Source organism: Zalophus californianus, chromosome 12 (assembly GCF_009762305.2).
Source record: "Zalophus californianus isolate mZalCal1 chromosome 12, mZalCal1.pri.v2, whole genome shotgun sequence".
Lineage (NCBI taxonomy): Eukaryota > Metazoa > Chordata > Mammalia > Carnivora > Otariidae > Zalophus > Zalophus californianus.
The window spans coordinates 34014747-34039177 of record NC_045606.1 but is presented as its reverse complement, the minus strand read 5'-3'; the positions used below and the strand labels follow the sequence as shown (position 1 = coordinate 34039177).

The 24431-nt window shown below is 39.3% G+C and overlaps 1 protein-coding gene across 5 annotated transcripts in view; it reads right to left on the bottom strand.

Annotated features, from left to right (window-relative positions):
• CDK14 (cyclin dependent kinase 14) overlaps window positions 1-24431 on the bottom strand; it is a 547481-nt gene that overhangs the window by 110307 nt on the left and 412743 nt on the right. For all 5 annotated transcript variants that reach the window (XR_003516423.2, XM_027573639.2, XM_027573640.2 and 2 more), the window contains one exon: window positions 17272-17320. Coding sequence is in view for 4 of the 5 variants with exons in the window: in XM_027573639.2 (XP_027429440.1) it covers window positions 17272-17320 (49 nt within the window). In the remaining variant the exon portion in view is untranslated. The remainder of the gene's footprint in view (window positions 1-17271; window positions 17321-24431) is intronic.

Sequence of the window (24431 nt, the reverse complement as noted above, 5' to 3'; positions counted from 1 at the left end):
ATAAATATTTTTTTTTCCTGTTGGTGGTGTATGCTTTTCCCCCCTTTTTTTATACTTGGGATATTTACTTTTCACTCACTATTCCCTAAATATTGTAGTTAGTTTAACCAAATCTCCAGTTGCAAAAACATGGTTGTAGGCATTTTATATCAGGCCAAGTCCTGGTGAGGCACTCAGCTTCGTGACTATCACATTGGGGTGCTAGGATGAAAAAACATTTCTTTCCACTTTACTACACAGCTCTCCTTTTACTATACTTGTATTCACAAAGTTTGCTGCACCAAGAACTTCCATTAAGAGGAGAAAGTAAGACTTCAAGGATAGGGGAAAACCGTATACCCACGGGTACAGCTGCAGTGAAAGTTAAATGGAAATTTTAAAATCTTCTTTTCTTAAAACAGTAGATATTTATTATCACACAGCTTCTGAGGTTCAGGAATTCTGGGGCAGCTTAACCGGGTAGTTCTGGCTCAGGGTCTCTCACAAGGTTGCAATCAAGTTGATGTACAGAGCTACAGTCACCTGAAGCTGGATTGGGCTTGGTGAATCTACTCCCAGAACCGCTCACTCACATGGCTGCTGGCAGGTTACAGGTCCTCACCATGTGGGCCTCTCCAGAGGGCTCTTCACATGACTTGGCAGTGGGCTACTGCAGAGCCAGTGATTAGAGAGAGAGGGAGTCCAAGCTAAGGAAGGAGCAGCAGTCTTTTATAACCTAACTCCAGAACTAATATGCCATCATTTCTTCCCCACGCCATTGGTCACCAAGACCAAACCTGGGTCAGTGTGGGAGGGACTACCCAAGGGTATAAAGACCAAGAGACAGGGATCACGGGGGGCCCCTTGGAGGCTACTGAACCATGCTGATGAGTATAGAAGGTATCTGGTTTTTAAAGAATTGTGGTAATACATATATAAACCTAAAATTCGCCATTTCAAGCATTTTTCAGTGTGCAATTCAGTGGCATTAATTACACTCACAATACTGTTCAACCATTACTAATATCTATTTCAAAACGCTTTGGTCATCCCAAATGGAAACTCTGTACTAATTAAGCAACATATTTTTCTTATTAAGATACTGTGACAGTAATATTAAAGACAATTTTCAGAAAGTAGAAAAACAATCCCCCCAAATTCTACCACCCTAACACAACTGTTTTCATCTTGTATGTTACATTTCAGTCACAGTTCACAGATGTAATTTTATAGTTAATATGTTAATGTGCATATAATTTTTAACTTTTTTTTTCAGAAAAACACAGGAAGCATTCCTTATGTTTTCAGAGTCTTCATAATACCATTCTAACATTGTTGTATAATATTCCCCGAGGTCCCTGAATCCTGATTTATCATACCTTTCCCCATTTCCTGAATCTTGGTTAGGTTAATAACAAGTCTTTTTAAAAAATAGGATATACTACACAGTAATGAAAATCTTTGGGCAGCTTGGTTTTTATTCCGTTGATTTATATCTCTGGCATAAACACCAAAGAGTCAAATTATTAGGTCAAAAACATAATTCTCCAGGCTTCCTGTTGGAAGTGAAAATCCCGTCTGCAGCCCATGAGGCTGTTCCTCAGCAGGCCTCTGCCTCCAGTCTCCAGCCTCCTCCCCTCCCACGCACTCTACTCTCACCACTGGGTTCTTCCACCTTCATTCTTCATCACGTATTTCTTGAGTGCCTACTATGCGACAAACTCAGTTGTAAGTGCAAAGGATATAGAAGGAAACAAAACAGGCAAAACCCCAGCCTTCATACAGCTTCCGGGCTGCCCATGCTCTTCCTTTTTTATCACATTGCCCTGTTTTATTGTCTTCATGTACTTATCACTCTCTGAGATTATTTTATTGCTCGCGTATTGTCCTTGATAGCCTAGAAGGTAAGCACTAGGGGAACAGCAACCTCGTCAGTGCCTTCCCCAACACCTGCTGAACCCACACATGACGCGAAATCAAATTTCTTGAAGGTCCCATGAATGAGTCTCTTTACAGCTTTTAACACATTTCCATTAAGTTTTCCACATTGTTTACCAGTTTACAGTGCCACTGGCAGTAAACAAATGGGCCCATTTCTCTATAACCTCCCCAGCACCGGTGTTTCAGAAGGAAGAACGAAGGGTTGTTCGATAGAAGCATAGGAACCACTGAAGTGATCTTTTGGTTCTTTAGAATATTGCGTTAAAATGTTATGTATCTTGATGACTAAGTTCTTTTTTGGTGCCACCCTAAATTCTGAGCCCAAGGTGAGTGCCTTCCTTGCCTCACCCTGGTTTCGGCCCTGCTGTGTATAACAGAGCAAAGGAGGGGCAGATTTCCAGATCTGCTCTTGAGGCCACAAGATAATTGAAGACAGGGAAATAAGCTTTCTAAAATCAGCTTAAAGGTTCCTATCAGAAAAACATGGAAAACTTTTCCAGAGTTATTCTCAGGTTTAAATGAGATGAACAGGACAAAGCGTTTGGCCTGCCACAGACACACCCACGCGTGCCATGAACACATGCCGCTGCTGGTATTTAATACTAAGCATTCCAGCTACTTCTCCACTACTTCCATACATGTAAAAAGTTAAATCCACCCTAATAAATGCAGAAAAAGGAGTCTTTTAAGACTATAATATTCTTTTCCAAATCAGACTATATTCCTGAAAATCCTTTGGTAGAAAATACCTCATTGCGAGATTTACAACTACTGGGAAAAATAAAAGCTTTAAGGTCATGAGTAAACTTACACGGAAAAAAATCTCATTTTTAACTTATTTCTAATTTTTTAAAAAGATTTATTTATTTTAGAGAGAGGGAGAGCATGAGCACACGAGTGGGGAGAGGGGCAGAGGGAGAGAATCTCAAGCGGACTCACCGCTGAGTGAGTAGCCTGATGCAGGGCTTGATCTCACAACCCTGAGATCATGATCTGAGCCGAAATCAAGAGCCAGATGCCTAACTGACTGAGCCACCGAGATGTCCCCCAAATCTCATTTTTTAAAAATGCTCATCAAATAGAACAATGACAGAACATCTTAAGTAAAAATATTTCCAATATCCTTTTACATATCTAAAGATAGATACATTTTCTTGATAGATCTGCTTCAGGAACTGTTTCTTAATTTTTAAGAAGATTTGCAAGTGTGTTCTCTTGTGTTACTTACCAAGGTACACTCTCCTCTTTGTCAGTCTCCCCTTGACTCTTTGTCCTCTTTATAACTGTCTAGTATCTTCCTCATTTTGTGGCCTACCATGACTGGTTCCCATTTCCCTGGCCTGTTTTTGATGTCTTGCTTTTCTCTTGCCTAGCAGGCACTTGGGGGCTGACCTCAAATACACATTCATCAAGACAATGGTAAAGAGCAAGTCTTCTACCTCAGCCATCCTCATTCCTCTTTTTCTCTTCCTTCTGTTCAAGAACCCTTCTGTTCAAATGGTTTCCAAGTAGAGGGACTCACAGACATCTGAACCATGGCCCTCGGAACTGTAGAATACCCAGCTGTCATCTACTAGGATCCTGACTTACTGCAACATGTGTCTGGAGAGGCAATCCTGTAATTTCTTACGTGGCCTGGGCTGGGTCTAAAGTTAGCATGGAGAAAACATTTTTTTGTTGTTGTTGTGTTTGATTTGGTTTTGTGGCTCAAGCCCTGGAAACTAATTTATTCTACTCTGTGATGTGATGTATGCTGCAAATACAAGAACCCATCAGAGATCTTTAAATTTTGAGAAAAAATATTTTGTATATTTCTATCAAAAGACATTATTTCTTCCTATATGAGAATGTGTAATTTAAGTCGTGAGCTTTAGCAACCAATCTGTAGGGTGCATTCCAACTCAGGAAGAGTTAAGAACTGGCACCTTACATTCTTCTCTGCGTTCTAAGCCCTTGCCTTTGACCTTTCACTTTTTTCTCTGTGCCTATATGAATCTGCATGTGATTGCATCACTATTATCAAATAGCCTAAAGTGCTTCGGGAAGTTACAAATGGCTGTTCCTAGCACAGAAACAGTTGCTATGTTATAGAGACTTCCGTCTAATGATTTCTCTGCAGATAACACGCATGTCCATTAGCAGAAAGCCTACCAATGGCAGGGAACTGGTTTTGTGCATGGGAGCCCAGTCCTAAAGCCCATTAGCATTGACAAGAACGTCATGATGCCTCGCTATTTTGTTTTGCTGTGCCTTGAGGTGTGGGGATGCTGAGGCTTTTCCAAGAGGATAGTTTCTTAAAGAAAAATGTGGCTATCAACCAGCCCTGCTTTTGTCTCTCAGTGTGTAGAGGAGATTATGGAGCTGGGGGCATGGGTACTATAAAGGGTGGTTTGATGGTGAGCACAGACTAGGCTGAAGCTGTCTTTACTAAAATGAGCACAACCTTTGAGTTGCACATTCCTTTATTCCTGCCTTTAACTCCATATTTGGCTCTTCATGGAAAATGATTTATAATGGAAGGGCTATCATTCCATATCCATGGCTTAAAGAAACCTCAAATTGGCATAACTGCCAGAGCTGTTTATCTGCTTGAGCACTAATTTTATCTTTACAGCTGAAATTAAAGAAAGATAAACGAATAAAGTTAAAAGGCTACACATTTATTATCCTCTGGGGTCCAACTATTTATAATTGCCAGGTATACATGGGTAAGGGTGTTTTCAGGCAGAAACTAGTGGTATGATACAAACTATTAAAAAAACAAGTCTGCTCATGTCTTAAAACCAGTAACATCAGCATAATGTAAAAAACTGAACATAAGCATTTGCAGACCACTGTAAAAATACAGAAGCATCTAAAAAATTATTACTTGGGAACTTCCAAGAAAATTTTCAAAAGGATACTAAGGTCACTTTAGAATGGATGGAACAAGCACAGGCTTTATTTTTAGTCAATGCAAAGAACTGTTTCATACAAAGGGGGGAGGGTGTACTCCAAATTAAGGAAGAAGCTTGTTTGCAGCTTGACACATTTTAACACATTCTTAAATTTTATTTCTATATATAGGAAAAACTAGATATAAGGAGGTGACCAAACTGAGGCAGCGACATGCTAGATGCCCATAGAATCAGTGTGCCAAAATGCTAGGCTTTGAAACTCCATTCTGGATACCCGAGAGGTACGTTCAATATTAAAATTGAAGGATTGGAAAATTGGAAATCTCTCAGATGTTCTGAGAGACAGAGAAAATCCTGGGGCAGAGTCAGAGGATTTGGATTTAAGCTTACAGCTATATGAGACAGAATAAGCAAGAGAATAAAAGGCCAAGCAGAGTTTTAGCTACAAAATTTAATCCACCGCACCATATATTCTGATAGAACATTTGTTATGAACTGGTCAGAATTCATGCTCTATTCTGCACTGTCCAATTTGGTAGCCACAAACCACATGTGACTACTTAAATTTAAATTATTAAACAAGATGAAAAAATTCAGTGCCTCAACTGCACTAACCACATTTTAAGTTAACGAACAGCCACATGTGACCAGCAGCTGCCATACTGGACAGTGCAGATATCAAACATTTTCATCAATGCATAAAGATCTACTGCACAGTGCTGCTCTATGTCCTTTCAGGATTGGCTGCAGCTTCTAGAAATTTCTAAAATTAAAAGAAAAGAATTGTGTAGTTTATACACTGGGAGGATTTGGTTCTTTAGATGAGAAGTAGAGATTGGGTTGAGAATAGCAGTGAATTTAGCTACAGAGAAGAGGGCTGGCTCAGTGATTACTCCAAAAATGGGCTGGCCCTTAAGAGAAGGAGCCTAAAGTTACGATGGATGGAGGATGTCCCTGTGGAAATCTTTTTCACTTCCTTGGGGAAAAGAAGAGACATCAGAATTCTTTCAGGGGTCACAAGCTAAAACCAGAATTCCAGAATAAAGCCTAATTTAACCACCAAATAAAATCACAACTGTTGGTATAATTCAATTCCAATTCTAAACTTCAGTCAAGGATGACAAGAAATGAGAGACAAATGGAAAAATCACATTTGTGTGCATGTTTGTAAATAAAATGATGTGTTTCGTTCTACTCAGAGGCAAAGGCATGGAATCTGGTGTAATCCTTAATTAAGCAGCCTGCAAGGTAGCTGAGCCAATAACATTCTCCATCTAAGCAGATACCTAAAGTGGCAGACAATCAAAGCATGGGGAAGCTCCGATTTCTCTACCAGAGATAGCTTACTTGTTTTGTTAACGGGAAAAAAAAAAAAAAAAAATCAGTTGCTTAGCTCACTTTTTTTTTCCCCCAGAACATGCTGCCCTCTACAGGTCACATGGATATACACATATATGTAAAGATCTGCATGAATAAGGGTTCAGTTATATCCAAATTAATAGGATCAGTAGCAAAAGTATGATGAAAAAGAGGGGAAGCAGTTAGTTATATCTGTTGTCTGAAAGGCTTTAGGATCAAGCTGAGAAACAATCAACACTTATAAGATTTAATAAACCCTACCTCCTCACCTGACATAAATATGAGAAATCATAAATAGTACTGTAGTCCTATCATGGCATTTTCCTGGAGAAGCTTAAAAGTATGTTGACAATCATTTTTCCTTTGTTTTAATTAGGGAGGGGAGGGTGTGGAGGAAAAAGGAAGAAAAATGGTTGATGTGGTTTGACAGCTTTCACTAACTTCTCCAAAGTATGCCAGTTTTGATCTAAAACTCAATATATTAAGACTAGGCTCTGAGTTGTGAAATAAGTCAATGAATTTAAAGGAATACACATGATTTTTATCCCTGCTAAGAGTTTAATCTTTTAAAGCTTGGCTGCAGTGGTCAAAATCTGGCCTAAGAAATGAGAACTACCCTTCATCTTTACTTCAAATCAATTTTTTTCCCAACAGTTGTGCCATACACACACACACACACACACACACACTCTCTCTCTCTCTCTCTCTCTCACACACACACACACACACACACACAGCTGGTATGTTTATTGCTTTAGTCACTAAAGGATTTAGCTGGACAAACATCACAAAGATGATGACTGATTTAATTGAATTTATGATCAAATGCTTTCCATTGCAGGAAGAGTGGGAAATCACTTATGGGGCAATTTGAATAATTCAAGGGAAGTTCTCTATTTGGCATTAAGTTTGTATATCAAGTCTTGAGGGATTAAATACAGCTGCGGCCTAGCATAGAATTCATATACAGATACCCATGATATGCTATGTAACAAGGCAACAAGGGCCAGAAAATGGATCCCTTTCTGTTGCTATTTCTACTTACTTATATCTCGTTGATAGTCTCAGTAAGGACATCCACACACATATATACTATGAGACTTCAACTGTAAATTGTCACTAGATTCTTTTGAGATCCCCAAAATGTCCAAATGATCTAAACATGCTCTTTTAGGTAAGACAAAAGAGAATTGATTTGGGGGCTGTATGTGTGCCTGTTTATGGCACTTTAAGGTATCTTTTGTTTTCGTTGTTAAAGACATAATGAAATCTATTGTTAAAGTCACTCCCATGATGAATATAACAAGGTAACATGGGATGTGTGCTTTAGGGTATAGCCTTGGCTTAATGTCTGAAAGCAAAAGGCCAAGTTACCTTTGTCCCCAGTGATGACAGAGGTAGCAAACTAAGGCCATGCTCCCAGCCTTCATTCATTGTGTTTCTAGGGATAAGTCATTCACCTGCCCCATTTAAAAGCCCCCAAACAGCAAGAATAACTACTTTTGGTCTCACCACTGAAACCCCTGGATCAAGTGGACACCTAGGCCCTAGCACAGCTAGTTTGGTCTGACCCATCAGTTCATGTATGAAGAGCATGACAGGAAAGGTCTAACAGATGCTTTGAACTTGGTAACAGTGTCTATGGGTTTCTTTCAATCTAATTAGGAAAACTGTCTACTAGATGTGTTTCAAGACTTAGGATAAATCACAGTTTTACATTAATTGTGTACAATGCTATTTGTTAACATATCACTCTTAGGAAGGAACCGCTGGGAATGAGGGAATCTTATTTCTACATAAGAAGTATTTTTAAAAAATGATCTTGTGACCAAGCAGTTCAGCGTGTGCTCCTAGAAAGGTTAGTCCAGAAGATGTCGGGGGACCCGGCGTAACAGTGGGATTCATGTTCAAGGAATGTTGCTTATTGGGAACTGAAGGAAATGCCCTGCCGAGCAGGGAAGTACAGGGTGAGCTGAAAAACAGGAGGGAGGTAAGCTAACGCTGGCCAATGGGGCCCCATCATTTACACCCATACTTTATCCAGTCCTCACAACAATCCCGCCGAGGGTTTTAAAGACTGAGAAACTGGGGCTCAGGTTGATTAGTGAGCTTCCTGAACATTATGCTGTTGAGTAGCTGATCCAGGACTGGAACTTGGCCCCTATGATACCAAATTATGCCGACTTCAGGCATTTTCTTGCCATCTGTGCCAACTAAGCTTTTGCTGCCTTCCTTCTTCATCTCTAATCTTTCCTGGTTCATGTCAACAGTATTTACTGGCTGTGTGTTCTTACAAGGTCAGCAGGACCCCCGTCTACACAGCAGATACTGGATGCACACATCAACATAAAGAGTCTATTGGCTGTATCTTCACAATGGGTGGAAGTTACACTCAGTTTTATAGAAAGTCTTCCCATATGACAAGGGGGACCCTTGTCCAATCCTAATTTTCATGATAACCAAAGAAAAGAATGGAGTGGGTGACAGTGGACACAGAAGATGACATTGTTAAAATCATCTTTTTCCAGTGACTTATGTTCACCTTAATTTTGAGGCTGACAGTTCACTAAATTCACATTTTCTTAATCAAAAGAAAAGGCTAAAAATAAGTGTTGAGTTTTTTTCATATCCAGTTTTTTTAAAATAAATAAAGTTCAGTAGAAACTGTATTTCTGTTTATGTTTCACTTTCTAAACTGTGGTAATTTTCAATGTTCTGAAGCTTAATAATTAACATACGTACCCACAGGGGTCCATGGGAGGCTTATTTAGAAAAATGGAGCCCTCTCAATAGCATCTCATATGGGGCGAAGAGGAAGCTGAGCCTTTATGATATTTTCTGAGTAGAGTTAGGGTAGATCAAGGGGGCCGGGAACAACAGCAGAGAGGTGAATTCTTGAGGGAGTTCAAAAAGGAGAGAGAGCTGTGTGTCTAACCCCGAGCAGTTCCCAACAGAAAAGAGCGAGCGAGAACACGAGAAGGAGAAAGGAAGAGAGGCGCTTGCAACCGGCAGCCCCCCTCAGGAGGGAACAGCATGGCTTCTCGAAGGGGGGGTGGGACGGCATGTCTGCTTGATGTTCTTTGATACTTCCAATAGTCCCTCTGCAGATTTATTACACTTACTGGGTCCTCCAGAGCTATTATCTTCTCAGTGTTTACAAATAAAAGACAGGGGTGAGAAGCACAAATCTAAAGGAAGATCTCTGGACACTTGAATGCAAAATGCCAAGAGCTCGGAGGCACAGGGTTTCCACAGCATCAGACATCCATGCCTCTACCACGCTGGTTGGCACTCACAGTAAGTGAAGAGTTTACATGTTCATCGACAGCCGTGCTGCCCAATATGTAGCTATATACGGTGATTCACATTTAAACTAACTCTTAAGTTTAAAATAAACTTTAAAATTCAGTTCCTAAGTCACACTGGCTGCATGGCAGGTGCTCAGCAGCTGTAGGGGGCTTAGTGGCTCCTGCACTGGGCAGGGCAGATAGAAGAAGTTTTCATCAACGAAGAAGGTTCCATTGGACAGCACTGATTTAGAGGGGAAAGAAATCTTCGGTCCAAGTTTCAGTTATCTCAGAGGCTATGAACTTTCTGGAGAACAATCCCTTTTTCCCTCTATGCGGGGGTGGAGGTGGGGTGGAAAATTATTTTTTCCTTACACATAATTTTGAGGATACCAGTGGGAACCAGGCAACACGGAACCGCCAGAGTCAGAGGCCTGTGCTTGTCACCAGATGGGTCAGAGATCAGACGAACCAGACTGTCTGACCTGGCGACAGCTGGGATGGCCCCCTCTACTCTGCCCTACCCCATGACTCATCGCTGAATAGGAAACCCCAGTACCCACTTGTGGAAAAGCAGAACAGGCCCCAAGACGTCCACTCGCTAATCCCTGAAGCCTGTGAATGTGTTACGGTGAAAGTGCAGACATAATTAAGGTTGCTGACCTTAAAATAGAGAGATTAACCTGGATTATGCAGGTAAGCCTTTGGAAGCAGAGAACCTTCTCCTACGGGAGGCAGAAGAGAGGGGGCCGGAGGGGAAGTGAGAGGGCTCTGAGGCAGTGAGAGAGACCCCTTTCACTGAGGCTGGGTCGAAGGAGGAGGGGGCAGCGTGAGAGGAAACAGGTGGCCTTTGCTGGGTGAGACTCCCTGCTGACAACCGCTAAAGAAAAGGAGGCTCAGGCCCGTGACCACAGGGGACTGAATTCTGCCAACAGCCTGAATGAGCCTGGAAACAGATTTTCCTCAGAGCCTCCTGATAGGGCCCAGCCCTACCGATACTCGATTTCGGCCTTGGGAGGCCCAGAGCAAAGAAACCAGCTGGGCCCACCGAGGCTCCAGCTCGAGAGAACTCTGAGCCACTACTGCTGTGGTGTTTCACACCAATACACTTGTGGTGATTTGTTACAGCAGCCACAGAACACAAACAGCCCATTGCATATTTTGGAGTGGCAGAAGAACTTCTTCAGCTCGCGTACCCTTCTAGAATCTGTTTTGGGAAACAGTGCGAGAAAGCCTAATTCTCTCTGTCGTGCAGCTTTCACGGAATCAAGCAGCCCAGCTGCTGCTGGAAGCTCTGTGCCACTTCAGAAGCATGGCTGGATTTTATTCCTTAATGAGCTGGATGGCAGGAGGAAGGTATTAGCTGCACCAGAAGGGTGTACTTTGGGATGAGGAATCCAACACATAATCCGAAAGGATGAAAAACAATGGCTGTTGCCAGCTCCCAAGCCTGGCACGTACTGCCAATTAGTAAGAGAGAAGATGGATATTTTCTGTCTATCAGAAGGGAAACAAACAAACAAGAAAAAACTCGTGCTCAGCGGATAACCAACAGCACGGGGTTTGCCCCCGGCCATCACCAGGGGTTATTAATAATAGCGAACTCTTTGCTACCGCAAGAAAGATATGGACAAGAAATCTGGCAATGGCACAGAATGACAGAGGGTAATTTCCTGGGGGAAGTGGGACAGGGTACAGATCTCACTAGCAGGGTCTGGCCGGGTGGCCGGGAGGCCTGTCATCTCTAGCACTTAGACTGTCGCAAGCCGGCCTTTAACCCAATGGTGCATTATCCAGCAGCGGCCCAGGGGAGGCCCGAGTTGATGTGTGTGGTCCGCCTGCTGCAAACACTTTCCCCAGGACAGAAGTCAGGTTTCGACTCCATCCAGCTCTCCTGCTGCTAAAAACCTAGATTGGGAATAAATGACATCATTTTCCAGAAGAGACCTCCCCAACCAGGGTTGTAATGAGAACGAAACAAAATCAGATACTGATGCACTTGAATATTGGGGCTTTAAAATTGATATCTCTCTCCTAAGGTTCACTTTGGCGGCATACATTCCGAGTTGTAATTTTCAATAACACTGATCATCTGACCTCAATGAGCATTTTAAGTTATAAAATAGAGATGACAGTATATGTCCTGGCTACTTCCCAAGATTGTTAAAGAAAAAAAAAAGACACGAGGATACGATAACATAAACGAAAGCAAATTCTACATTGCAAAAGGCTGCCCAAGTGTTCATTACCACAGCTACCCCATCACAGCTCTGACTATGGGTCAAGGAGGGTACGTGAGACCTTTGACGAGGTATGTTTCATCTGTTACCATATCTACACCACGGCCACTATTAGTAGCCAGGTCCGGGCCTCCGGCAAATTTGCCAGCTTTCCCTTGGCTAGCTTTCTCTATGTCCTCCTGGTTGCTGCCCCGACCCATACCTTTGGACAGCCCTTGATGCTGTCTTCCCTAAGGCTCCCACCAGAGCCTGGACCTCCTCCTTCCCCCCTGAAAAATCCAGTCTGCAATATTCTAGAAGAACTGCCCTCTGGGAGGTAGCACGCGGTTTAACAGACTGAGTAAACATCACACCTCCACGATGCTTTCAGGACCTGAACTAGTGATTCATTTCTGTGAAAATGAATGTCCCCAGCGACTTCTCTGAACTGCAACTTTGGGGCCTCCAAACACACCATGTGTGGGTGTCTGAGAGCAGGACAGAGACCTGCTTGAATCTACCCAAGTGTTGAAAACTATTTCCAAGGGTGTCATAAGGAATTGCACCCCAGGTAGCCTCCTGATGCTGGGCTCACATCCACAAGCTGGGCAGCGGACGACTGCAGCTCCAGCTCACCCTGGAGTGAAGAGAATGGAATTCCAAAATGTCTGCTTCAGAGCTTGTCATCCCCATAAACCCAAGCCTAAAAAAGTGCATTGATGATGTACAGAATAATTTCTTTGAAAATACTGTGAGAAGAAATCTCCAGGCAATAAATAAATTAAAACTGTTACTTTGAAGTAAATAGAATTATAACAAAAATGATCAACAATGGAAAAAAAAATGTGGAAGTGGAGGATGAGTTAAGACTCTAGCTCAACTGCGCCTCCTAGTGCCAACAGCCGATCTTACATTTCTCTAACATTTCTAAACTAGTTCAGAAGGTGAAAGCCCTAACTTAACTGTGCAGTATATTATTATTTTAGAAAATCTTAGATCAACTCAGAACAATAAGGCAGAGTAGAAAAACGGGACCTTTCGGTTTCTTGAGCAGGCACTGATTTAAATCTTAATGGAATGCAATCAGATAGGACAACAAGAAAAATAGGGAATCAGCAGCATAAATATATAGAGTGAAGTGTGTATTATTCCTTTAAAAATCATTTTAAATTCATTACGTTTTATGCATATGCACCACAACTATCCAGCAGGTCATCTTTAAAATACGTTTGGAAGTTAATCACTGAGTTCAAGAACGTATTCAAGGAAAGTGCAAGAATGCAAAGTTAGAAAACACTTTCAAAACTTCTGAATTAGGGTTTGGGACTGCTGGTACATTCAAATATATGCAGGTAAATGTCTTCTTCTCTACTCTTGCATTTCCATAAAAGCAGCTTCGTCACAATGTCTCTGTATTTACTACATATTTTAAAGAAGCGATGTTTTCATTTCTTAGGAGAAATTCAGTCAGACTTACCCAACCAGAATGATTATAAGCTGAATCGGAGCATGTGGATGGAGAAAGCAGGGCAAGGCTGGCCTCCACCTCTTCAAGTCTGTGGACATGTGCTGCTTTATCAGCCACAAGTTGTGTTTTCCAAATCTGTCTTCTGTGACTTTGTGGTTTACCCCGGGTTCTCTTTTTGCTCCTTTCAACCCCCCCTCAAATTGTTCAGCTGTTAAAAAGTTCCAAAGCAAGCAAATGTGTTCCTGGAATCCTACCCCTAACATTGCCGGAGAGCGTATAGTGAGGGTGCCTCTCTAGCCAAAATAATAAAAGATCTTTTAAGTGGCTGAAATTCTTGGCTGATTGCATATACATGCCAATGTCAGACAACTATAAACAGAGAGATTTGGAAGAAAAATAGAGAGAGTCTTTACAACTCCAATGAAATAAAATGGAATGTTTTTGAAGGCGGTCAGAAAACAGTACATGTATTTATAAAATTAAGATGTGTCTCCCTTTAATCCAAAATCCCCTTTAAGCAGGAAGAGTCCACACAAATCATGCATGTCCAGCATGAGGGACTAAAAGGACTTTCTTTTTTTTATTAATATATATTTATCATTCCCAATCCTATAATTAAGATTTCTTCTTTATATTGTCTTTTTGAGTTTAGATATCTGCTGGATCCTTTGATATTTTCCTCCCATCACCGCCTTGTTTCCCTAGAATACTAAAAACTCCTTCAAAGGATAAAATTATGCCCATGGTTACTGGTATAAATGAAGTCAGGAGGGAACTGTATTGGTGTTACCTAGGGCGGACTCGGCCCCCCGGTAAACTGGCTCACTTGTTACAGCTGTTCAAAGAGACTTGAGGATTCACTTCTCAAGAAATTCTGGCTCTTTTAGGTAGGTTGACACACCAACTAGCTTTAATAGCTGAGTTAATACGTATTTTTTAAAGATATTGCTACTTAATTTGGAACGGTGACTTACTTTTTAGTAACCTACCCATCTTATATCAACCCATCAAAACTGAATTCAAATTAGTTCTTGCAAATTAGTTCATTTTATTTTGAACCTATTACTGCTATACAAGAGAATTTACCAATTGCTCTAGTTTCGTAATTGTGCTTGTAGACAAGCAAATGAGTTAGCAGTGGTAGAGAAAGCCAGCACTGGCCTAATAATTTTTAAATGCAGTTCTTCTGAACGTAGACCGCACTCCAAAGTGAAAGATGTTGAAACGCCAATGGCTGCAAAGTCACAAGTCCATTTGGAGGAAGAGTCAATAATATAATTAATGTCTCTGAATTCTCAGTTCTCTCTAAATTTCACTGGGTTCTCGTGGGCTAGAGGCTATGGCTTGGCTTTAAGGATTAAGTACATAACACTGGGGTTCCAGAAAGTAGTATTTGTATAATATTTTTAGTGATATTTTATTACTTTGTGTTTTCTGAGATAAATCCTTTAAGGCAACAAAAAAATAAGACTTACGGGAACTTAAAAATAGCATGGTTCTGAACAAGTTACGTTTCTAATTTGAAAATCTTAACCTCAAGCTCAGCTTTTGATATTTTTCCTAAAATGCTTTAAAAGTAATCTAATGGTAGGACCCAGTTTATTAGATGCTTTTGAATTAAATCTAGTTTTTTTAAAGCATATATAATGTTACAGATTAAAAGACATTAACTACAATTCTACCAGTTCATTAAAAAGACTTTACATGAAAATGTAAGATTTCCTTCAGTATTTTAGACCTTGGTTTTGGTAGAAAAATTATAAATCCTATGTTCACAGAAAATGCAAATAATAAGGGCGCCTGGGTGGCTCAGTCGCTAAGCATCTGCCTTCCGCTCAGGTCATGATCCCAGGGTCCTGGGATCGAGCCCCACATTGGGCTCCCTGTTCCGCGGGAAGCCTGCTTCTCCCTCTCCCACTCGCCCTGCTTGTGTTCCCTCTCTCGCTGTATCTCTCTCTGACAAATAAATAAAATCTTTAAAAAAATACAAATAATATCCCTGACATTACATCTTAAAAACTCTGTTCTCATTTTGCAAAAAATCATATTCTGAAGAATTCTTATTTGCCCTCAAAAGTAAAAGCGTATTTACTGACTACCCAGCATCTTTTAAGAAAAATTTGGAGATTGTGCACAACGCACGTTTTTAAAATTTCTAAAACATCAATACCAGAGGATTGCACGTCCTGATTTTCATCAACGAAATGAAGTACTCTTGTTGTTCCATGATCAACACCTCTCAGAGCAAAGTAGGCATCAGGTCTTAGGTGGTCCGAATGAAGTGAAGTAATGCAAAGCTTGAATACTATTTCAATTTTCTTTTCTTTTAGAAAGACATGCGATAACCTCGTTTCCCTGGGGTAGAGTACTACTGTACATGGATAGAGGCACCTTCTCTGCAAGGCATCCCACTTGTCACTGTGGAATGGTTGAACGAGAAAGGCCATTCATTCATCTGGGCACGTGCTTGAGAGCTTGTGGCGTCAGGTGGTGCTGAATACAAGCTATAAAAATGAACGGCTACAGTGGGTCAGCTGTCTACAAAGTGGGGTCACGGCCACAGGAGGACGGCGGACGAAATACCATTCAGCATCGTCTACAGACACCCACCTCCCATTTTTCGTAGACTCTTCTAAGTGGATAAGGATTGCCATTTATCCTCCTGGGCAATTTGGAGGTCATTCTAGCTCTGCCCCTCTGAAGGAAGGAAATGGCTATTCTCCACAAATGCTCTGTGAAGATTTGCCAGATATTCCTGTGACTTCAAAGACGGGTTAGAAATTCAATTGCTTTATAAAGAATTGTTTCATAAGATGGTTACCTGGTTGGACAAAACTTTTTGAGCAACTATGAGAGAATGTGTTTGATCATTTAATTAAGGTAGGAACTGCCTACTGTATGTAGTGCCTGGTGTATGAAAGCACTCAAGTAAAATGTTAGACCGCTGATCAGCCAAGGGGGGGGGGGGGAGGGGAGGGGTACAAGACCGGAGGAACACACACAGAATGTTCCCAGCAGAGGGCATGCCTCCCCGAGGAGACTCTAGATACTGAGAGCTGATTCTTCAAATGGCAAAATGCAAAGCCTTGTGTTAGACGAAAATAATTATCCCAGTGCTCTTCTAAGGATGAATTTAATCAAAACAAACTGCCAAATCTTCCAAATAAACCACCGCAGAGTATGTACTCATTCAATGAGTTCCTCCCAATAAGCTGTCCACTGGATCTACTGACAACATTTTTATTATAAAAAGGTTTTTTCTTATTTTTTATTTTTATAATTGATGGCATCTAAAATTAAACATGTCATAACAGTAAAAACTGAGGCAATTACACTAAATTCCCCATAGACAAAATTCTGTTATGACAAATTAAATTTTTTTTAAATCAAAGCAGTTCCAGTTACCTTTTTCCCAGCATCATGCTTGTAATACGATCTCCACAACTAATGAGAGTGACTCAATCACTCTGCCTCCCAACTTTCAGTGATTTATTAACAGGTTGGCTTGCAATAAAAGACCTCTGAATAACTTGAGAAACCCAGATCTTCAGATTTCATCAAATTTCGAAACCAATAAATAAAACTATTTCAATGAGATCAGATGAGAGAACAGAAATTAAATAAACAGATCACATATATTTCAAGTGATACATGTACTTAGCTTTCCAAAAAGACTTAGTGGAACAACAGATAAACTGAAAAAATCTGAAAGATCAATTTTATCTAGCTCCGAGTTTGTCACTTGCATTCTTTAGATCAGAATCAGTCATCACGTTGTACTTAGATGCTACTTTGCTGTTGCGAAAATATTTCTTGGAATTTAGTTATGAGAAGATTAAGCACAGTGAATTTTAGGGTTTAGAATTCTGAAGCAACACCACGTTGCTGCAGGAACCCAAACTCATATATAACAGCACCAGTTTAGGCTGATCATGGTGGCTGGCATGCAGTTAGGGCTTAATGACTATTTAATGGTTAAATGAATGGATGGATGGATACTTGGATGAGCAAATGAAAAATGTCAAGACAAACTTATTTGGAGAGTTTTAAGAACTGAGAGAGAGAGATTGAGAGAGAAGAGAGAGAGAGAGAGAACAAGAACAAACTGTATAAAGACTTACTTATTCCATGCTTGCCTAAGGTTTTTAGAGCTGTACAGGGTAAAGCGTTCTGAAATAAAAAAGAAAAATGATAAACGATCTTTGTTTCAAATGTATACATTACAAGTATGTTTAAAAAAAAACAACCCTCAACTTTTAAAAAGGTAGTGTTTGACGTAGCCATGGTTATGCCAGTTATGGGAAGTCTTCACCTTCAGATCGGGTAGTTACAAAGAATAAAACAGGAAGATCTTAACATTTTAAATAATGAAGCATTGTTTTCTTTTGTTACGGTGATTTATTTCATAATCCAGTTTCCCAGTAATTACTTCTTAGAATAACTAAGTTTTAATTGGGTCGAAAAAAGAAACACAAATTCCAAGCCTCCAAACTATGTTGAAGAACGTTGACACATCAGTGAAGTGAGAGTTGTTGCTTCCACTATGAAGACATCTCTGATCCAATACAGTAATGCTGGTTCTCCTTTCTTACACTATTTGGTATTTACATTTTCTTTCTTACATCTAAACTACCAATGTCCTATAATGTATATTTACATTTTTCACTGAATCATCATTATATTTTAAAAATTAAGATGTTTGTTTTACCAAGTTAAATAAAGCAGCACAGAACAGATATTAATAATCTCCTCTCGTGCTGCCTATTTTTGACTCCTAAAGATACAGCAATTGTTAATGGCTTGGGTATGTCTCTTTCCACATATTCCTTTATGTTTATAAATGCAAACCCATTCATATATACATATACAGATACTATTTTAATTTTTAAAAATGGATTGTACAATGAACAGTCCCTGAAATTTTTTTAATATATAGCAGATAGTCCTTCAAAGCAAGAAAACAGATGTAACAATTGTTTTAAAGCTGTATAACATTCCATAGAATAGAAGTATCATAGGTATTTGACTATTCTACTGGTGACAACAGAGGTAGTTTCCACTTCCTTTCCCCTTAAAAACAATGCTTCAGTACATATCCTCACACATCTATCTCTATATACTAATGCTTTCATTTCTATTGGATAGATTTCTCCATATAGAACTGCTTGGTAAATGGTATGCACATTTTACATTTTAACAGATGCTGACAGATTACTTTTCATTTTCCAGCAATGAAAAAATAATGTCTCTTTATATTATACATCCCTGGAATGCAAGGACAGTTTAACATAAGCAAATTAATAAATGTAACATGCCACATTAATAGAATAAAAAACAAAAGTCACATGATTATCTCAATAGATGCAGAAAAAGCATTTGACAAAATTCAACATCCACTTGTAATAAAAACCCTTAACAAACTGGGTAAAGAAGGAATGTACCCAACACAGGAAAGGGTATGTATGACAAGCCCACAGCTAATATCATACTCAGTTATGAAAGGCAGAGGCTCTTCCTCTAATGCCAGGAACAAGACAAGGATGCCCACTCTCAGCATTCCTATTCAACATGCTACTTAAAGTCTGAGCCTGAGCAATCAGGGAAAAAAAAAAAAGAAGAAAGAAAAAGAAATAAAAGGCATCTGAATTGGAAAGGAAGAGGTAAAACTGTCTCTGTTTGCAGATGACATGATTTTATATAGAGTCCACTCCACCAAAATACTGTTAGTGCTAATAAACAAATTCAGTCCAGCTGCAGAATACAAAATCAATATACACAAGTCAGTTGTATTTCTGTATATTAACATTGAATTATGTGAAAAACAAAGAAAGGAAAAATTCCATTTATAAAGTATCAAAAATAATGAAATGCCTACGAATAAATTTAACCAAGGAGATAAAAGATCTGTACACTGAAAATTATTAAGACACTGATGAAAGAAATGGAATCCTGTGTTCATGGATTGGAAGAATTAATATGGTAAAATGTTCATACTACCCAACATCATTTATAGATCCAATACAATCCCTATTGAGATTTCAATGGCAATTTCTGTATTTATAGAAGAACAAAACAATCCTAAAATGTGTATGGAACCACAAAAGACCCTGAACAGCCAAAGTAATCTTGAGAAAGAACAAAGCTACAGGCATTACACTTCCTGATTTCAAACTATCTTACAAAGCTATAGCAACCAAAACAGTATGGTACTAGCAAACACATAGACTAATAGAACAAAATGGAGAGCCCAGAATTAAAATCATGCATGTACAGTCAACTAATGTGTGACAAGGGAGCCAAAATACTCAATGGAGGAAAGATAATCTCTTTGATAAACGGTACTGGGAAAACTGAATATTCACACGCAAAAGAATGAAACTGGAACCCCATTTTAAACTATGCACAAAAATTAACTCAAAAAAGATAAAGACTTAAATGTAAGACCTAAAAGCACAGACAAAAACAGAGGGTAAAAGCTTTTGACACTGGTGTTGACAATGATTTTATGGATACAACACCCAAAGCACAAGCAATAAAAACAACAAATAAACAAGTGAGACCACAACAAACTAAAAGCTTCTGCACAGCAAAAGAAACCACCAACAAAATGAAAAGGCAACCTACGGAATGGGAGAAAAATATTTGCAAACCACATATCTGATAAGAGGTTAATATCCAAAATATATAAAGAACTCCTATAACTTAATAGCCAAAAATCAAATAATCTAACTGAGAAGTGGGCACAGGACCTGAATAGACATTTTCCCAAGGAAGATATGCAACTGGCCAACAAGTACACGAAAAGGTGCTCAATGTCACTAATCGTCAGGGAAAGGCAAATCAAAACCACAGTGAGATGTCACCTCACACCTGTCAGAATGGCTGGCATCAAAAAGACAAGCTAACAAGTGCTGGCCAGAATGTGGAGAAACGGGGGTGTTTATACACTGCTGGCGGGAATGTAAACTGGTGCAGCCACCACAGAAGACAGTAGGAAGGTTCCTCAAAACATTAAAAATACAACTACCATATGATCCAGCAATTCTGTATCAGGGTATTTAATTTCTGAAGAAGAGATTTCTGCACCCTTATGTTCACTGCAACATTACTTACAAGATGGGGGAGCAACCCAAGTGTCTACTGATGGATGAAAAAAATGTAGTGTATACATGCAATGGATAGTAGTCAGCCGTAAAAAATAAGGAAATCCTGATATTTGCAACAACATGGAGGGACCTTGAGGGCATTATGCTAAGTGAAATAAGTCAAAGAAAGATAAATACTGTATGATCTCACTTAAATGTACAATCTAAAAAACCCTGAACTCATAAAAGCAGAGAATAGATTGGTGGTTGCCAGGGGCAGGGGGTGGGGAGGTAGAGAAATGGATGAAAACCAATCCAAGGATATAAATTTCCAGTTATAAAATGGATAAATTCTGGAGATGTAATGTAAAGCATAGGGACTTTAGTTAACAATATTGCACTGTATATCTGAAAGTTGCTAATAAGAGAGTAGATCTTAAAAGTTCTCACCACAGACACACAAAAATTTTAACTATGTGATGTGATGGACCTGTTAACTAAACTTACTGTGGTATAAATAGAGACATATATTAAATCACTATGTTGTACCCCTTAAACTTATACAATGTTATATGTCAATTCTATCCCAATAAAGGTGGGCAAAAAAGAGTGTTCTAGCTAAGTAAAACAAGGAGATATAATGTAGACTGACCAGTATGAGAGAGACACTTTAGATTAAGTGATGAGGGAAGGTGAGTTTCCAACAAAACAGTCAATCGATAAAATAAAGTTCCCATTGGAAATCTGGTTGAAGTTTCATTAAAATATCTACTTATCTGAAAAGAATGATACAAAATCTTTGTACATAACAATATGGTGTGTCTTCCATTCAGAAAGGATTTGTGTGTATGTCCTCCAATAAAATTAAATGGCATCTTTTTCATATTGATCTTGATTCTTTTTAAAAATTTAATACTTAAAGGCTTAATTTTGCTTAATATTGGTTGGTGTCTGTTTTCAATGTTGTCTGCTTTTAATGACAAGCTTTTAAAGGAGAGAATCTAAATGACTGATACTGCTTTTGTTACGGTGTATTTCCTGTGGAAGAATACCATTAGATAAGAACAAAAAGAAATTTAAGAACCCACTCAACTTCCTATTTCTAAACACAGTTTATCCAAACGGAATGACTGGAAATACTGTTCAGTGATTCATTGGTTCAACTATTTATTGAGCAACTACTGTGTGCCAAGTGTCCTTCTCAGGGGCTGAGGCTATAGAAGGGAATCACACAGAAACCCTTCATGCAGGGAGAGAGCTCACATTCTCGTGGGGATGTGCAAGGGTGAGGTGAGCTTGAAGGACAGGGTGGCTGGAGTAGAAAGACAGCCCAAGAGAGAGAAGTGGAGGTTGAGACAGAGAAGGGGCACAAGGGCAGAAGACCAGCTCACATGGAGCCCCTGTAGCCTGTAACACACCATCCAGACATTTTTTTAAGGACCACTCTGCCCTCTGTTTCGAGAATACACTCTTGGAACCAAGGACAGAAGCAGGGAGACCAAGAAAAGTTTTTTACAACTGTACGGGAGGGAGATGATATACTTTGGGCTCTAGAAACAGTGTCTGTAGTGAAAAGGGGTCAGTCAGTCTGCAGCTTGCTAAAAGGCAGAGCAATAGATTTACTGATAGATTGGATATAGGGTACGACAAAAGGTAGGCATTAAGATGACGAATAGAGGATTTAGTGATCTCTAATTTCCAAGTTCCAAAGATTGAGAATTTCATATTCTACTCAACTGTTACCCCCAAGAATATGTGAATCTTTCCAGGATGATTCAGAAAGTACTGAGGATTTTCATGGAGTTTCAGAGTCATCATTCAAGCTGGGATAATTGTTAAAATATTTAAGAACCTGCCGGGCATGGGTTCTGACCAATCAGTGCAGAAACTAGCCATTATGCTCTAATGGCGTGATCTGCCAAAGATCGGCCCGGTTCCAAACAGCTATTGTTCTAAAGCTATAGGTCAAAGTGCTCGCCAACAATTAGGAATTAAAAGTCTCAAAAGAACATCTAATGTCTGAGTTTAGTCTCTACTAGACTGCATTATAAAGTCACAATGTAATTCAGGCGTAGAGCACAAATTTAAAGGCATATTCTAGGTTTGAGGATTAGCTGACAAAGGGGAGAAATGGGAAGAACAGTTCTTTTTATAAAGGTCTTTAAAAAATTATTATTATCTAAAGTCTGGTATTAAAAAAGCAAGAGACATTTTAAAAATTAATTACATCAAATGTTCTTGTAAAACAAATTTGATCTCTTTAACTTTGTACTCCCCACAAAGCAATTTTAATAATTTGCTATGATTTCAGGAGGAACAAGAATTCCATTACAGATAAAATTAATACAATTTTGCATTTACAAGTAAATTATTATTCTTGGCAATTAATGACTGCACATAAATATTAGTTCTAAGAATTGCCTCTATTTAGAGTTTGACAGGATATGCTAATAGAAATTTTTTTTCCCTAGAAACACAGTATGTCAGATTTAGCTGTGCATAGAAGAGCCCAAATTGAAACGCGCCATATGAAAGTAGAAAAAATAAGGAAGAATGAAGAATGAGGTCTTCCTATGTTTACCTTCCATTCCTATTCAAGTAAACTCTGAATTCTTTTAGCAAATGTTACCTGGGCGCCTGCCAGGATGCCAGGAGCTGCACTGGACACGTAGAAACAGGTAAAAGTCCTGGTTATAGTTCAGTGGCACAGAAATGTAAATACAGAATTACAAATACAGACTGAAGGGTGCTGCAGTGTGGATTCCTCAGGAGCCCAGAGGCAGAACCACTAAGTGCCTCTCTTTCTTTTCCAAATGAAGACAGGATAAACTCAAATATCTGCCGTGAGCCCCAGCAAAACACAGGTGCTGCTCTCTTGAATCCAGCATCTTCCAGATCTTAACTGCCAAAGTACACAATTTCAAATGGAGGAGGTGCTACCATTTTTTTTTTTTGGCCAGGAACATACATTACATTTATGACTCCATGAAAAAATTATATTTTAAAAAACGATTTCCATTACGAATAAAAGTGGTGTTCCATTAGAACAAACACAATATAATTAGGTACATAAGTTTGAAAAACAAAAAGGTACTGGAATCCAGGGCTCAGAACCAGTAATAGGTATCTTTAATAAAATATTCAAGGGCCTATGAATAATTTTATCAGATTATTCAAGTTATTTGCATATGAGTGTTTTTACACTGTTCTGCTTTAGTTAAGTTTACTCTGTCAGTGACTACTTTAATGTCAGCTCTCTCTTTCCAATTATGTTTAAACTGGAAGTTTAGAATGTTGTGATGTAAGGCACTGGCTAAACTCCGAGCATAACTGAGGAGTGCAATTAATTTAAACCTGCAGGCTGGTTTTCACCTTCTCTTATTGCAGGGACATAGCACAGGATGATCACACGCAGAGGGAGGCCAGGGAGGACGGCTCTCACGGAAGAAATCATTTGCTGTGCCACGTGCGGGGGTGGGGAGACAGAGAACTGGAAAGGTTTTCCCTCAGACTGCCATGCTTCTGTGCCGCAGGTCGTTGAAATTCCACGGGAAAACAAGTGGAGAACAATGGTATGCATTCCACTTTCCCAGCTTAAAAGGCCTAAACTGCATTGGCTTGAGGCATTAGGAAAGCAGACTTTAACCCACATCAAGAGAAAACCTAAACTGAACGTACTCGTTTGCTTATAGGTAGGAACTCTGTACACCAGGAAAATAATTTCAATTTTTATCCACCTCATTTCTTTCTCACCAATTTTTTTTTGGCTTGTATCTTCCAGGACACTGCTGTGTTTCTAACTTCAATAACAGGAAAACATATGAGTAAACAGTTACATCACCCAACCAATTAAAAATCCCAAGTATGTTCAAAGGACTTGAGAGGTGAAATCGGGATTTGTAAGCTAACGCTTTTCTTTCTTTTTGGGGGAGGGGTGGCAATAGAGGTGAGATCTTACAAAGCCTAAGACTTTAGTATACCTTTTGTAAACAGGTTTAATATCATCCAGTGTAAATAATATCATGGAACAAGTATTTCATAAGTCAATATAAAAATGAGCATGTTCAAAATGCCACAGGAAATGTTAGATGTGCTTGATAATTAACTCCTCTCAACAATATATTCAAGTATTCACAATTTAAAAATTTTAGGATTATTTTATATTTTAACAAATACATTTACTCTTTCTTACTGAG